This window comes from Euwallacea similis, chromosome 1, assembly GCF_039881205.1.
Source record: "Euwallacea similis isolate ESF13 chromosome 1, ESF131.1, whole genome shotgun sequence".
Taxonomy (NCBI): domain Eukaryota; kingdom Metazoa; phylum Arthropoda; class Insecta; order Coleoptera; family Curculionidae; genus Euwallacea; species Euwallacea similis.
The window spans coordinates 2,910,686-2,928,407 of record NC_089609.1 but is presented as its reverse complement, the minus strand read 5'-3'; the positions used below and the strand labels follow the sequence as shown (position 1 = coordinate 2,928,407).

General features: G+C 37.2%; 2 protein-coding genes and 1 long non-coding RNA gene across 3 annotated transcripts; 2 read left to right on the top strand and 1 right to left on the bottom strand.

Annotated features, from left to right (window-relative positions):
* The first annotated feature begins 84 nt into the window (after positions 1 to 84).
* On the top strand, positions 85 to 1,488 carry LOC136409763 (uncharacterized). The gene is made up of 4 exons (XM_066391518.1): positions 85 to 201; positions 255 to 404; positions 890 to 1,022; positions 1,073 to 1,488. Exons 1-4 carry the CDS (start codon positions 127 to 129, stop codon positions 1,234 to 1,236), a joined length of 522 nt encoding a protein of 173 aa, XP_066247615.1. The 5' UTR covers positions 85 to 126; the 3' UTR covers positions 1,237 to 1,488.
* Positions 1,489 to 7,805: 6,317 nt separating this feature from the next.
* Positions 7,806 to 15,512, top strand: LOC136412752 (bombyxin B-3-like). The gene is made up of 3 exons (XM_066395933.1): positions 7,806 to 8,152; positions 14,493 to 14,691; positions 15,026 to 15,512. Exons 2-3 carry the CDS (start codon positions 14,493 to 14,495, stop codon positions 15,253 to 15,255), a joined length of 429 nt encoding a protein of 142 aa, XP_066252030.1. The 5' UTR covers positions 7,806 to 8,152; the 3' UTR covers positions 15,256 to 15,512.
* On the bottom strand, positions 9,083 to 11,467 carry LOC136412757 (uncharacterized). Its single transcript, XR_010752436.1, has 4 exons — positions 10,982 to 11,467; positions 10,679 to 10,911; positions 9,560 to 9,669; positions 9,083 to 9,245 (listed from the first exon to the last, which is right to left on the bottom strand). It is a non-coding gene; the product is annotated as an uncharacterized lncRNA (long non-coding RNA).
* Positions 15,513 to 17,722: the final 2,210 nt, after the last annotated feature.

Genomic DNA, 17,722 nt, shown 5'->3' with positions numbered 1-17,722 from the left:
TCAAGGCGCCCAGTCGTCTGGCGTCTGAACGTGCCCTCACATTTTCCACTTTCCATGCAGTTTCTCCGTCTCCCTGTGCCGGTCCACATTCGCATTTTTTTGTAATTTACTGCAAAATACAAATAAATGTTCATAAAGCCCAATTGGTCATGTTACATCAGCTCCAAAACCTGGGCCATGATTATGGCCCTAAAAAACATGGTAAGTGTTCAATCGATTCCTTATGATAGGGGACATTTTCAACCACTTTCTAGGCTCTAGGTTTGTCCATTATAGTCGGTGGGAGCATCTATCAAATCAACAACCACGTTATGATTGACTTTAAGACCTACTTTGCTTGTGGGGTTTTTATCGGGATAATAAACCTTGTTGCCGCCACTGTAATGATTTTAGCTCTGGTGAAGGTCAGTAGAAGAAACTCTCCTCGATACAGTGTGCCTCGGCGAAAACGATGCAGAGTCATTTTTGGGGTATCTGCCGATTGAAAATGAAAAATCTTTGAAACGTGAAAAGTGAGTTAGAAAGGGGAAACATGTTCTGATCCCCGTGTTCAACCCCTACGCAGGGGTTTCATTGTGGAAGTAAACTAAGTTTCAGTTTAAGTTGCAATATTTCGTAAACTCTTGGACCAAATTTGCAAAATTAAAGTGATTTGGAAAAAAAGGCTTTAAATACCTTTAAAAAGAGGTACTGTTCGATGGGTTATTTCATTTAAAATTTCAAAAGTTGATTAGAAAACATGCCCAAAATGTTGCCCCCTTCTTAACTAACTTTACGTGATTCGATGATTTTTCATTTTTAATCAGCAAATACCCTAAATTTTCTCCTTCTCTGTTTTGTGTTCGCTGGGACACCCTGTGTGTTGCAACATTCAGAAGTTTCCTTTTAGGGCAAAGAAAACTTAGTTTTGCTCTACATTCTGTTGGAGTTTATAATTTTGTTCACTCTTTCCATATTCACTGCTATGCACACCATCAACCCAGAATTTTCCATAATTTTCCTGATCTCTTTCTTCCTGTGCCGTAAGTATGTTCAGTGCTTAGATTGACCGTGGGGAAAAAATGGGTTTTAGTGTTCATTTGGATCGGACTATACAATATCTACGGATTTTACTTGGAGCTGCAAAATTACAACAACAGTGCAGTGCAGGCTGGATTCGCTGAGATTGCTTGCTATAGCAATCCGAACCCGCTGAACACGTTTCCAGATAAGGCAGTAGATACTACAGTAGTTTAATTAAATTATATTAAATACCATCATTAAATAATGAATTAAACGTAATATGCTACAAAGTATACAGAGTCCTAAACGATTTTTCTCAAAATTTGAAGTCTCAAAAAAAGCCTTATTGTAGAGCATATAAGTATCAATAATATAAAACATAAAAAGCTGAAAGTATTAATAAGTTTTTGATCATTTGCGCCTCACTAGGAACAACACAGAGAAACATCAACTAAGATCTAGCTGGTCACACTCACATTGCGACACATCCATGGTGAATGCCATTACTTTTCTCAGAAATAACCTGAAATGTTGCCATTTGCTTGCTCGATCCCTTACTATATCATGAAACGACTCTCAAGATTTGCCTCATATCACAGACGAGACTTTCAACATTGGAGCTTTTCTTCCTTTTGACTCCCTTACTAAAGCGGCACGATGTGATCCGGCGGTTTTAATGCAACATTGAATCTGCCATGCATCGTTTTATTGAACATCACTCCCTAAATCAATGAGAAATTACTTAGTTGATCTCGAATATTTTTTAGTTTTGACTATCGTGCTAAATTCGCTCCAATCACTTATTAAATCTTGGATTGGGGTTACGTCATTTTCCTTGAAACAAAGAGGAAATTCACTACTCCAGGTTTTTTCTGTTTCAATTGTCATGTAAAGCATATGACTACTTATTAAATCCTTATGTTAAGTATATTGGAAATAGAAAATAAAAATAATTAAACCTTCATGATTCTTTTTGTTGCTTTCCTCCAAAATGTTTGGTTTCTAAGCCGGTACCAAATAGCCTCACTTCACCCAGTCAAAAAAACGGGGAATTTTCAATTTCACTTACTAAATTAACGTAAGTTCTGAATTAACGATAAGCGATTTTATTTTAAAAAACCCTAGAGAGCATTTACTAAGTAAAATTTGTTCGTTTTCGATCCTAAGCGACCTTTTCCATGTAGAATTGTCCAGCCTAATGAGAAAAAATATTTCCGCGAAAAAATGTCAGTGGCGTCCCACTTTTTCGTAGATAATATTGGAACGCATGTATGCAGTGACGCCGCTGGTTGAGCAATAGTACAACTTTTCTTATTAAAATACGACGTTTTATGTCCTATTAACAACATACATCAAAACTGAAAGTCATATCTAAAGCACTTTCTAAGAAATTCAAAATAACAATTTGGAAAAAAAGAATTCAACACCCCGTAGCTAAAAATGTGGGCCGTTGCAGGCATATGTTCATATAAACCTTTCTTCATAAAATGACCTGAGGAATCAGACCCTGAAATATGAGCACGACGTTAAGGGACATCCTGTATACATCTAATCCTTCGTAGAATTTTAGTTATTAACCATGCTGGGGGATTGTTTATCAGCTTATCTTTATGCAAGATATAACTCAACAGTGTTGAAATATCAATAATTCTAACGATTTAGCACAATTGCTTTTGGGTTTGAGTTTCAGGCAACTAAGAGTGAAAACGTAGGAAACCCGTATTGTATCCCAGCTTGGAGTCGATGTGCCCTTTGGCATGGTAATTTAGATATCTACTCGCACCATGGTTGAGAATCCCATCACATATAGAAGGTAAATAATGAGATTATGATAGCAAACCCAGTTTAGTATGCTAAATTTTTTAATATTTAAAATAGCATTGAAAAGGCAGTGCCAGGGTGTTTCAGCATTTTAGAAACTCAAATGATTTTTTTCTGAGGATGCCCTGTGCCGGCCTTACGGGGAGGCGGAGCTGGGCCACTGCCCAGGGCGGCAGACCAGGAAGGGCGGCGGACTTTCCTGGTCGGCGGTTTTTCTTGGCGGCAGGGGGGCGGAGATTAAAAGTTTCATCAGACTTGCCCTGAGGGTACCCAAAGTCCTTTTGATTAAGACCAAAAATGGGGTTTTCTCTCTTTGCTGGTGGTATCTTTAATGCAGTAAAAGTCTTCACTGTTCATGCGCACCCATCTGTAGGTGATTTTACTAGGATACAACGACATGATATTTTAGACTTAGCTGGCCCCATAGTATTCTCAATTTCAATTGGAGCTCTCTAAGCAGCAGCAAAGAACTTCTACTCATAGCATTAATACATTTGGTAAGGTATGCTCATCACTCTCTAACACCAAGCGTATCAACTTCTCTTTACCTCTTCTAGATCCTCACTTTATACGGCATATTCCGGACCATAGACCGGCTTATCAGAGAGAACGATCCGCTAACCCATTACGAAATGACTTATTACAGATACGTAATCATGGCATCCACTTTATGTTGATGGGTTTCCTCATTTTGGGAACATTAAAGGTAAGGTGATCAATTACAATAATAGTTGATAACGAAATTTCTCCAAAAGGCCAAGATCGGGGCAGTGGTAGGGCCATCGAGAAAGTAATCTCTATAAGAGGCCCAGAATACTCTGTTTTATTATTTCCAACAGAAATAAGAAATCTTCAATAATGCTAATTTCAGGCCATTCCATGGAAGTTACTTTTCTAACCGGAATTTTGTTTGAATCCGCATAAATACGATTAACTTAAAAAAATCACATGAACGTGCGTTATGATGGTGATAGTGCCCTTTTTCTTTTAGGCAAACCCCTGGTGGTACACTCCATGGCTAGTAGCCTCTTTTGCAGCATTTACGGCAGTCAGCTACCTTTGGGTGGAGTCTTTACAGCGTGAGATGATAATGCTGTATGCTACATTGTTAAATATTATTGTACTGGGTAAGTTGAAGGAAGATTGGGAAGAAACAGCCCTTAAGAAGTTTCGCCCTTTAAAGTGTTTTTTATCACGAGAAAAATCTTTGAAAGACACCCCGCGGGTTCGGTGTTTTGTCGGAAGGGTAGTGTGGGCTAAAAACCTCGAAAATGGAAAGAGAACCCTTTTCTCCGACCCGCAAAACTGTCCCTGAGGAATATATCGTCCTCAGTGTCGGAGAAGGGAGGGAGTGAGGTGGAGTTCTGTGCCAGGTCTTCCGCTGTTTCATGTTGACCGTTTTTATTGGTCTCTGACTTGAATTTTTTACTCGAGAGCAGGTTGTTTTTTTTGTGGTAATACAGAAGGTCACGGGGGCATTCTTCACCTGTGCAGTCACCCATCCATTTGTCAACCACCCCTGATGTCGCCCTACTTCGGTGATCGGACGGGGACCTGCAGATTAACGTGGTACGCTCCTAGCTACGCTTTTGAGGTCTGCTGGATTAGTAAAATTCTTATATGAGTGTGTAGGTTCTTTAAATTTACAGTTTTCGACTCATAAATCCCACCTGGCTTATAGCAGTTTTAAGACCAAAATTTCTAGAGTACCTAAACAACCTCGAAAACTTCTTAACGTACTTTCGCTGTCTTCAGCCGTTTGCTTTAAAGAAATAGTTTTAGAATTTCCACAAAATTTCAACATATTCTTCAGGTTTTAACAGATCATGGAAAGTTCTTACTTGATCTAATTCACATTCTCAGAAACTTCGTTGCGTTCCAAGATATTTAAAGTTTATATAAAATTAGCTGGTTTATCTAGTATTCTATTGCTCTTCTTTGTATTTTCGCATAATATCTCCAGAGTTCTCGCTGTGGATTAATTATTTTTATCCCTGAATATGGATAATGTCGTCAGGGCTCCATCTCGTAATTTTTTACTCGCCCCATGTTTATCCATGAAGCGTCTGGATCGCTCTGAACAGAGTTTCTTCCCATGAATGAATGGGTCTTTCTGGAAAATGAAATTCTTCCCACTTCTTCCCTCATCTTGGGAATTTCAATTAATTGAAACCCCAAAACGAAGTACCTCTATGTAAAAGTTTGCAGTACTCGAGAATATCGTTTCTGAATTTTGGATCTCTCACTATGATGACTTCACTGTTTCTCAAGGAATTCCCAGTTTCAATCTGCAAAGGTTCTGGAAATGCACGTTGTACTGTTCTTCTAGATAAATATTGCTGCAATCGTATTAATCTTGAACTAACCTTTTCTTCTGAGGTCGAAGGGAATCTGCTAACCAGATATCGTGGCCTTGGTTCAAGGCGGTTTAGTTTGTCCACTGTGTCGGGTTAACTTTTTTTATTCAAGGATCACCGACCCACTAAACCCTCTCTCATGCAGGGCCCCAATGAAGCGTTTCTTTAAATCGAGTTTCGGTTTTTCCATTTCTCAGTTAAGCAGTTCGTGGGCTTGCCCTATCCGCCGCAATGCATTACTTCAAAGAACGTAAGAGTTACTACTTCCTATACGTCCTATCTTCATACTGCATGTGTGGACTCCTCAACTACACTTGTTCCTCCCTTTTCCGTAACTTCCCCCCTTTTTTTTTGGGGCAGACTAGGTCTGTGTGTTTCGCTTCTCCACAGCTTTCCTTCTGATGATATTTTTCACCATCTCCTTGAAATTCCGCCAATCCCCCACACTCTCAGTCAGGTCTCTTCCAATCGCATTTCGCTTCAATTTCAGTCCCTCCCTCTTTTTTCCCAGTCTCTCCATTTCTCACTCTGGACACTCCCGCAGGGTGTGTCCAGAGTAAGATGAGCCCCCCCCTCCCCCCTCCTGACCGAACTAGTAGAGGTCCTCCTTCTCAACCCCTATCTTACTTAGGAATCCCCCCCCCCCCCAATGCCACGTGAGTATCTGCGTTATTTCGTAATTGCTTTGTGTCCTCTCTGCTTCATGCCATTTCCTCAGTTTCAAGATGAAATCTTTTGTCGTACTTCTCCCACATCCTTTTCCATTCACACATTATTCTCTTCCTGGCCTCTCTCTTTCCTTCCGACCCATTCTCCAATGCTTGCCACCTCTTTCCCACCCACGACCTGAACTAACTTGCAGGGAACTGAACCGATTACCTTACTGCTGCTGGGGATGTAGATCTGCTGTCGAAGTTCATAAGAAAATTATCATTCTTAATCCTTATCATATATCACAATTTGTCTTTTTCTCTATAGTTTTGAATAAGGTTTTCCTTCGATCGGACGTGTTCACCTCGCGAGAAATCTAGCGTTTTTGAATTTACCATGTTGGAACTCCTCTAATTTCGATAAACATTTATAGTTAAATTGGGTGCCTCAGTATTACAGTGATACGTAACAGTTATATCGTTTAATATTTCTCAACTGCTTCCAGAGATCCTTCCAAGGCATTTTTGGCATTTTTCTTCCCATGTTCCCTCTACCCAATTGATGGATAATTAACCGTTCATCAGAAGTACAAATTTAGTAGCTACCAAAATCCACCTATTTCCCTTCCAAAGCCCTCTAGAATTTCTCGCTAAATCTAAAAAAGATCTCAGTTGCATTTTTTCATTTTAGTACTCGCCTGGTACAGCTGGTGAATCGTGGCCAAAGCGTTGGTGCCAACGAAGAAAAGGGATTGCCACAATGAGACTAATAAACGAGAGCGAATTGTTGAGAAAGTTTGGTGAAATACCCTTGAACTGGCAGGAAACCGCTTCCACAATATAGCTCTTATAGAACTGATTGCTTATATAACGAAATTCTGTTTTAAAACTTGTGTTTAACGATTTCTGGATCCACAACAATTTTTGCTTATATGTGCACAACTAAATATAGACATGTAATACGTAGATGCCTCCAATATGGAAAGATTATGATAATACTAAAGCAAAAATGATAATGTCTCAGGCCAGTCTGGCGCGTCCATTTTTGTGCTTCTATAAATACCCATACTCTACTTGGTGATTTCTTCTTTCGATTTCTCGAGTTGCCTTCAAATCAACGACCTCATGCACTAATTAAATTTGCTGATAACTTTTATGTCTTTTAATACCCAGCGAATTGATTCTGTGTAATACCGCGAGCGCAACTTCTTTTATAGAATTCTTCAGAGCTAAGAGGCAAAAGTATTGGGAATGCTCTAGGATGTCGCAAGATAGCCAATCAAGTCTGGGTTATTCCTCTGTGACTATATTTATCTTCTAAGTATATTTATATATTATATCGTCAATAATGTGATAATGAATTTATATCTCTTAAAGTATTAAGGTTAACAACTGTACTGTTGATTAAAAGAAATATTTCTTGGCATGCCTAGGAGGAGGAGGAGAAGTGCATAGTAATTTACCCGAGCCCTGCAATAGAGGTTGATTTTGTTGAATTCTTCACATGGCCAATGAGGCCATTGGTAAGCGACTTGCCGGTTGATGGTTCTGGTACTGCGGCTAAAGTCGATTCCCGTACGTCGAGATTTCGCTACAAAAAGCCGCGATATTGACCGGAGTTTTTCAACAGTGACTAAAAAAATAAAAATAGGTGTTTGCGGAACCGTTGACATTTTGGAAAGTTTTAAAAATACATCTGAGGGGTGCCGATGACCATCGCAAATTTATAGTTTAGGCTTACATGAAAGTATTTTTGGCAGTTAGAATGCCAACGGTTCGGTGACGTAAATTCCCAGTAAAAAAAACACTATTATGCAATAATTGGCCATTAGTTTATAAATCTATCTAGTAAAAATAGCGTTGAAATGGCTATCGGAATAGTTCTAGGTCGGCGCGAATCCTTTAGCGCCTCAAACCGCCCGTGGACGTCACAATGACCACCCGCCAAAAATCCGAATCCAACAGATAAAAGAACGACAACATATCTCTTACATTCTAAACCATAAATTATTATACATAACATAATAAAATGGCGATCGATTGTTCAGTTCTTAAATTCCTGTTGAACAGATAACACGTCTGCAGTTTACAAGAATGGTGATACTGAGTCCGTTCATGTATCACAGTCAAACAGTTAGGTCCATGTTAGAAGAGATTTCAAGCATAAAAGTTCGACATTGATCATTTCCGGGGTCATAGTGTCTAGTCTTCGAAACTCGGTACCAGGGCCAGTGTCAGTTTTACTGAAGAAGACTCTCCCTCCTCAGCTTACGTAGAGACACCATTTAGCTCGAATATTTGAACGAGTAGCCTCAAGCCAAAGTAAGTACCCACCTGAGTGTAATCGCATCATTGTCCAGAATCGGCTGCTAATTTTTTCAATAAATCTTACGCCTAATGGCGTGCTAAGGACAAAGAATAGCTTGAGCCATGTTCAGGCCTTGTGTTTTCTGTGTAGCTTCTTGGTTCATTTGGCACTACTGGAGACTACTGGTTAGCCCTCCTGGAAATGTCCCGGGGGCTGCGATTGACTAAGTAGGTGCGGTGAATGTGAAATAAATGGAAATTTTCGAGCAGTTCCTGCTTTGCGGACATTGTTACCGATAGGTAGAGACGAAATCGAGCATAATCCCAAAATAAAGCGGATAATTGATGAAATTTAGTGACAAGTGGGATTGGACCCGCTCCGGCCAAAAATCGGTAATTTTTTTAATCCATTGATCTCACATGTCGACTTTGACTCATATTTCCAAGTCAAACTTAATTTTCTCCTTTACCTTCTCAATCATCTGCGGCATTTCGTGACTGTTTATGCTCAATTTTATTCTTTATCTACCTGAAGTAATCAGTTGCAGCTAATGGAACGGGCCAAAATTTCGTTGCAAACTTCCATTAGGCAAATTTCCATTGCACCTACTCCTTAATGCATAAAAGCTAAAAATTATACGTAACAAAACGTTCCAAAATTAAATTTAATAGAAACTAAATCTTCCAGCCAATTCAGTAACTACTACTAAAGTCCTTTCTTCCTCCTGTCCTCCATGCATTCTGGGGACCCGTGAGGCCGAGTGAAATTTCCGGAAACGTACTGAGTGAATAGGGAAATTCCTGCCTTTCTGGCAAAAAATGCCTACCTTGTCTTCGCCCCTTTTCGATTTGCTTTTATAAGGGAGTTCATTCGGAGTTAGTTCTTATGTAACTTTTAAAAAAATTTAAATTCTACATGGTTTAAGTTGATTTAAGACGCGTCTGGTGGTTCGTTTAATTGAGGGATAATCGCGTGTCCAAAGCAGCAAGTAAGTACTACTTTGAGGGGTGGTACTCGCATACAGAGTAGTTAACAATTTTTTCTACTCAAGATATTTTGTTGTTGTTATTTAGATTCCCTTCTCGCCAATGGGGTGTCCAGAACAACCTAAAAACGATAAAATTGTAGCAAAATTGCACTCTAAAATTAACATGGTAAATTTTCGGTATAATTCTCAGTAGTTGTTTTAAATGTAGCTTAAAGAACATTTTTTATTAATACTTTGGCTCTTGTTCACGGAAGTACTTATTGTGCCATGGGATTTTTAAGTAAAAATTCAATTTTATTAAATTAATAATTATCATCCTAATGATAGGCGAAAGTGTGTGTAGCTAGGACTGGAAAGCACACTTGACCATAATAAAACAATATTTGCAGTAATGATTTTTATACATATTGCAATTAGGTAAATATACACATACCTAAACACCTTTTACTTCACCTTTCAAGTCCGGCTACCTTATATTCCATTTTTTGGCCTTTACTCATGGATATCCTCCAGCATTTTTGCCCAGAGCTCTTCGAACTGTTACTGAAAATATAAAAAGAGTATTTTCTACAGGGTCATTTTTCTACAGGATGAGTCGTAACGGGACCGACAAATTTTGAAGGAGAACGGGAGTTTTAGAATTAAATTTGCTATTAAATTTTGTGGTCCGTTTGGCAGTTACTTTACAAATTAAAAAATCTCAATTACCCCCATTACAAAAAAATTTTTGTAGATCTTACCTCACTTCTAATCCAACCCTCTTTGAGCATCTAGCGATTTCACTAATTAAAAATATTGATGAAAATAAAATATGTTCCAAATTTGATTGCGTTGTAATGACGCATTACTGAAGTATGCCGTTTTTTACAAATTTACAAGCGAATTTAATATTTCCTCAACTATTACCCGTAGAAAAAAAATTTAACAAACTGTCGTATTTTGAGGCCCCCTAAACTCACCATCTGTGTCAATTCTGTTACCATTCACCCTGTATAGAGAAACAGAACCTTAATTCAAACCTAAACTACCCTGACAATTGAGATAAGTTTCCTGAATTCCATGTTAAATTCTAATTTCTTTTATGATAAGACTATCAACGCATACTCGAGCATATTTGTGGTTTCAACATGGATTAGGATTTTTTGCACCAGTTGGCAACGCGGCACTGCTCTTTTGTGTTGACCAAGTCACTGAATTCAGAATTAATAATCTACTAATAAACAGTTTGCTCTATTGGAGAAAATTCAGTTCAGCTCTAATGCCTATATAACACTTATGCCTATGGCCAAAACTAGGGAAACTTTCGATATTGCTGTTCTTTTAATATTCCCATTGAGCTAACGTAGTTTTATATATAATAATATATACAAGTAAATAAAAGAAGCATACTAACATATATTACATATACAATAGTTTGTATTATAAAGAAAACAGTAAATCATTTAATATAATATAAAATAGTTGGAAAAAACTAAATAAGCTCTGGAAAAACTAAAAATAAACAACATTTGTGATAAAATGAAGTCAACAAAATTAGTAATGCGTAGCTTACCCTTTATTCTTAATAACCTCTGTGCATTTTTGGGCATCGATTTAAGAAAAGTATTTATTTTGGACATATCTATATTTCTTCACATGTTTTGACTGGATCGCATTAAATCTTCCTTATTTGTGCCATTGTATTTTTTAATTTGAACTTTTAATTCTTTTCATAAATTTTCAATTGGGTCCAAGTCTGGGCTTTGTGCTGGCCAATCCAAAACAACGATTTTTGATTCATTGAGCCTACAGATTGTTGTTTCATGATTGGTGATGGTAGTCACACTGAAATATCAAACTGAAACTGTCAACCTACCAAATCTGGTCGTGCCCCAGCAATCGTTTTTAAACGCCTGTCTAGGTGTTTGGTCGTTTTTCTTGGCCTGCCACCACAACGTCTGTTAGACATAACATTCCCTCGTGTCGTGCACCTTTACTATGTTTTCCCCAAACAATTTTATTGTTGCTGTTTCCTCTGCTTTTATTATGCATTACTCCTCCGTCCTATTTTCTCCGGTACGATAAGAACTTCAGTGCGGCAAAAATGACTCAAGAAGGTCATCAAAGCAACATAAATCCCACGTGAGGCGAAAATAACATGAGTTTCTCTCTAGAAAACGTAGGCGGTTATCACTCAAGTTGCGTCACTTGGAGATTGTGTCTGTTTTGGACAAAAAGAGAACAACAAGAGTGCGTTTTGATACAAAATAGCAAAAGTATTATGCACTTTCTCGTGATTGGCCCGGAGATATCCGGAAATAAAAAGCCGTTTTTTGGGTCATTCACAGGACACTGGAGCGAACTAATCCCCAGCTATTATTTTGATCTCCTATACGCCTTTGACCCTCGGCTTGTGCCACTCCAAAGCGAAAAAATGATAATGCAGATGCCTGATGGATACCGAAAAATAATTAACTCGTAACCGCGTATTTTGTAATCATTGATAAGCGTCGCTTTACTAAATCGTGGAAATTTGTAGAGCCATTGCGATATCTTATTATTTAACTGGTTACGTAAGTGAATCCTTAAATTGAGCAAAATTTCAAGTAACCAACCGAGGGGTACCTCAGAGCGCTAAAAAAGCTTCTTATAAGTGTCTGATAAAGGAGTATTAAAGTCTACCACGACCTTATCAGGGAAAAATTTAAATTTAGTTCGTATCGTATTTTTTAAACCAAACGAACCGAAACCCTAAATATAAGATACGAAAGCACTAAATTTGTTTAAAAGACTTTTAGCGATAGATAATCTTGTCAAGTGACATCATTCAAATTTACTGCACAGCTTATGCAGACTTAAAGCCGACATGAGTTATTAACACCAGCCTCTGATGCAATCAAAATTTGTCACGAACAGATTTTTCAACAGTGATCAATTTTGAAATTTTATTGCTTTTCATTCAACAGGGCTTACTTTCCTAAATAGCGCAAATGCATTTCATAGAAACGAGATTAGAGCGACAAAGACAGACGGGCGGAACACAGAAAATGACGAGGAATAAGATACAAGAAGAGAATTTTTCAGACAATTTGAAAATGAGGGCAAACGATGCAACTTGAGGTTGAAAATTTAAATCGCTTAAAAGGGCTTTTTTCACGAAGAAAATCTTCAAAAGACATCCGACCTGGTGTTCTGTCGGGCGGATGGTGTGGGATTCACCGGAGCACCTACCCACCAAAATCCTCAGGATTTCTGTGATTCTATCCTATTTCGATCCGGAACTGTCTCTGTAGGATTTATCATCGGAATCGAGAAGTGTCTATGATTTGTCCTACTATTTCTTGCACCCTTGTATCCGACTAATGTCCCTTTGTTTCGCCCTTAATTTCTTTTCCTATAATATACAAGGTACTTCAGGAAGGAAGGATCTTAGGTTGAGGGTGGACAAAACGTAGTTAAATGCAGCCAGAAAAAGGGCCATAGCCGGTCCCTTTTTCAAGCATAGGCATTTTAGTGAATTTTGTCAAAAACCCGATTTTTTATCTAAACCTACTATTTCTCTACTTTTTACCAATCAAAACACACATATAACCAATTTTTAAAATCCACATTTTATTTCCTATAAGAAGGGATGGTTATTGATTATAAATGTGCCTTTTCGAACCCATTGTAGCTGCCTGAAGAACGGAAAAATCTCAAACTCCATATGTCTCAGTATTACTCAATAGTAGCTCACGCAATGAATTTCCTAGTTACCTCTTTAGGATTTCATCAAAGTTGCCCTATTTAATATACGTTTAAACGGCGTACCCACTTTTAAGATTCCAAAATCTTTTCGTTGGAAATACCCCGTGAAACAGCTAAAAACAACAAACACAACACATAAAAGTGGATATATCCATGTTTCTTCAAAAATCATTTGCTTGGATATATGTATCTATATTTTTTGGAAAACGATTTTCAAAATTTGCTAGATGATTTTCCCTTAGATGTTTTTACGCAATTTGAATATTTCCAACAATATGGAGCTTTCGCTCACCGCGGTCGACATTGCGTGACGTTTTTAAGCAACTTTAAATCTAACCGCTCGACAGAAAATAACGGCTCAATATTATGGCCTCCTCGTTCTCCCGATATGACTCCAATGGATTTTTCTATTTGGGGAATAATTAATGACCAAGTTTACAAAACCACACCAGAAAATATTAACGGCTTAAAAAATGAAATTTATCCTTGCCTGTCAAAGCATTACATTCAAATGCTTAGAAGTATCTAGAAAAAACTTATAAATAATGCACGGTTATGTCTAAGGGAGAATGGGAGACACTTTGATCATTTAGGATAATTATAGATTAATAAGAAAGTAAAGCATGTAGTTTAGTTTAAAAGGGTCAATAAAAAATAATCTTATGATTAATTATTCAGGCTAAAACGTTAATAAATGCAAATAAATTATACATGAATCTGTAAGGAATAAAAAACACTTTCGAAATATGAAATAAGAGTTCCAGGTCCGTAATTAAAACAATGAATCCTATAATCAACTGTAAAATATATAATATTGAATATAAAATAATAACTTATAATAAACTCTTAAAGTAAACAAGTTAATTAATAATTATATAATAATTAATTTATATAATTAAATAATTATTTTAATCGACAACGACTCGTCTGACGACAAAATCGTAAGACACCTTTTTTACGTAAAATTAATCAAAAAAAATACTCCCGCGAAAAAACGTCAGTGGCGTACCACTTTTTTCGGAAATAATATCGGAAGACATGTATGCAGGGACACCACTGATTGAGCAACAGGATTATTTTTCTTATTAAAATGCGGAGTTTTACGTCATATTAACACACATCAATATTGAAAGTAATATCAAAAGTACTTTCTGAGAAATTTAAAAATAACGATTTGCAAGGCAAAATTTCAAAACCCTGATATGTTAGCACGACATTAAGGAACACCCTATATATGTTTCATATGGTGCATCAGAGCTCTAGGTTTTTATAAGGTATAAGGCATGATGTAATGTTTAATATGAAAGTACCTTTTATGCAGCTCATAATCCCCCCCCCTCCACGCAGCTGCATAAACAACCCCTACCTGCCTTATTTTTTCTGATTGTTCATGATACATTCGCATCATTCGTTAAACTAGCGCAATTTGAGACTCATTTATACTTTTATTTTTACACTAATCAGTATTTACTTTTCATTATATCTGCAATCAAAAGACATTTATAGTATCCAACCACTGACAATGTTGTAAAGGTCATCGTTGCACCAAAGTCGCGCTATATCTGTGAGCTTGCATTATTGCGCTGAATTTTTTTAACCCCATCAACGGGAATTTAACGTAATTTTTCGTATTATTTCAGATGAATCTTCAAACCCCCATCTGGGTAGCCATTGGTATGCTGGTATATGCCATTTGGGCTTGCGGGGGGGCGCCTACAGACGGGGGAATGAAAACGACCACCGATCCTTCATCGGAAATTCGCAAAGTTTACTGCGGACGTCACTTGATGGATACGTTAACGACTGTGTGCCAAGGGAACTACCATACAGTACGACCAGGTAATGGAGTAACCATTGAAAGTGATTGCGACTTTTTCAAGAATCCCGGGCAGCACTCGTTCCCTAAGTGATATCTAGCGAATATGTAAATATGATAAGGGCACTTTTTAAATTTTGGAGTAAAATAATATACTCCAAAGTACATAGGTTATGTTTTCGATTCTCCAAACCCCAATTAATAAATTGTTTACTTTATGCAAAATTAGAAATATTTTGACCACATTGTTGGGTCGAAATGTTTGGTCTTCGTTGCTAGAAGAATCGCAATTTGCACTTTAGAAAATTCACGAAGAAAACCGAATGTATACAATGTAACCAATACATCCTTTTGCAGTGACCATTTCTCGGCGCTCCAGGACCACATCGATCCACAAGAAGCTCACCGCCACAAACCCTCTACTGCAATCCCTCCCCCAAACCACCCCATTAGATGGTAAACTTAGGAGAAGAAGGGGGGTGTACAATGAATGTTGCGAACGGGCCTGCACCTTTGAAGTGCTCAGGACCTACTGTGGTGAGCCCACTACAGCCTCATCGACATCAACAACTTCAATATCCAAATGATGGTGATCCCTCGTCAAATGATGATATTATGGCGTTGATGGATAAAATTACCACTGAATCAGTTGCAGAGAGTCAACGTTAGGTAATGACTATTGAGACCTTTGGGCCTCACCAGTGTATGAGGGATGATGACTAGTGCGAATCATCAGAATATGTCAATTACTTCATAAAATCTTGTGAATTTAAAGCCTCAGCACCAACTCAAAGTTAGAGTTAATTGGTTGTTTGAATGAGTTTTTGACAATAACTTCCTTCTTTTTAGCGTCGAAACTTACACTGTTTTTCCAATCGACTACCATCTTTAGTTCCTTAAATTTCCAATCAGTTAGTGAATTGGTGCAATACTTATATTTGCAAAATGCGATAACACAAAATCATATTTTTCCTATTTTTGGCTTTGTTTGTTTTGCACAAATTTATCAGCGAAATGTCTTACCTAATTTAAATAGTATTGAGCTATTTGAACTATCTTATAGTTTCTATGCATATCGGACTACTACATGGATTTAATGGTCAACTGAATGTAAATGTTGTTAGAGTGGAACGAAACTTGGGAAATGTCGATTTTTCGATTGAAGGGAATCATTGGGAAAATAACTTGACGCCGCCACTGGAACCCCCAACTGGGGTATAATGTTAGGGGAAGATTAATTTTCTGGAAACATATGTTCCAGTGATGCTTTAGTTACGAATTTGTTTCTTTTTATCAATAAAATTGTGAACAGTCGTTTTTTAAATTGAAAGCGTGAGGAAAATTTATTTGGAGCCGATACTGGAATCCTCACCTGGGGCAAGTTTTTCGCGATTAGTGTTTTTCTTAAGACAAGTGGCATAAATTCCAGTCCAACAAGAGCTTTTATTTCAAATTTATAATTTTCTCTAAATTCAGAGAATTTTAAAAGCTTGGTTTGTTAATTGAAAAATTAGCAAAAATAGCTTGGAGCCGCTACTGGAAATCATAATTATTTTTATAAAAACCCCTTTTTGGCGACATAAATTCTAGTAGCGCAGGTGCTTTCATTTCGAGTTTATATTTTTCTAAACTCAGAAAAATGGAAAGACTAGATTTTCCCATTGAAAAGATGAGTAAAATCAGGTTGAAGCACCCCCTAAAACTCACAAATGGAACATATTTTCATCAAACAAAGTCCTGCTAAAAGCACTACTTTTAGTAATAAAAATTGCATTGATACTAATGTATTAATTTCAAATTTACAATATTTTGGATGCATTGAAATTTTTAATACAGAAAAACGTAGGAAGAAAACTTGGTACCACCACTGGAACCCTCAGCGGAAACATTTTTTTAGCAAAAAAACTTTCTAAAGATTTGATGGTGTAAATTGCACTTTCATTCTAAATTTACCACATTTTTAATTTTGAAATTTAAATGATACAACTAGAAGTTGCCACAACTATAATAGAATTTCCAACTTTTAGGCATTGAAAAAAATTGGAGCTGCCGCTGGAGTCTTCAGCTAAAACATCTTTTTTTTACTTAAAGCCCTTTTTATTCTATAAATTCCAGTGAGGCAGGCGTTTTCAGTGCAAATTTAAAATATTTTAAATCCAGAAAATTGGAAGAATTGTTGACTACAAGCTTTGTAAAAGATAATTTGGGGCCGTTATTGGGGTCCTCAACTTCATTTAACAGTTAAAGTCCTTCTAAAGAACCGCATTCTTTTTGGCGATGTAAATTTCAGGGGCGTACATACAGTCGTCCTAAATTAATTTTTATTTTAAATTTGGAAAATTGGAAAATTTGATTTTTCAACAATTGGAGGCTTAATAGGAAATTGTTGCTACTGGAACGTTCAGCTAAGAGCTGCTCTTAGAAATTAAAGCCCTCTAAAGACTCTTTTTTGCTGATATAAATTCCACTGGTGCGTTGTGGTGCGGTTGGTTCCAGGCGCTTTGCTTTCAAATTTATAATAATTTTAAATCCGGACAAACCTTTTTCTTTCAAAAAAACACTGCTTTGTCGCTGGTTCTGTAGGGTAGTCGTTCTGCAGGGAGTATGCTCTTACCGAATTTCTCTTGCTTGTCCTCTAGCCCGTGTTCATGCCCCTAAAGCTTCATTGGAAAAACGATGTGTTAAACACTTGCTAGTAATAATAGTGATCATCGATTTTTGGTATCCAAAAATCAAAACCTAGAGACATTCATCGACACTAGTGCTAATCTTAAGTCTGTCCCCTTTTTTGGGGACTTAGCGATGTAAGTGAAGGTCACTAGTGATCAGGGCACGTGAACTCGAGAATAGGAGAATGCTGTGAAATGAATGAATATTGAATACGAGTATATTTGTTCGAACATTGTTGCTTATTTTGTTGGGATGTTTATTTGTTAATATCGTTGTTTCGATTTATTGTAGTCAATAAGGGAAAGAAATGGGAAATTTAAGAAATTTATTCGTTTTCGGCAAAGAAACGTTTCTATTTGGATTTTTTGTTCATCTTCTAAAATT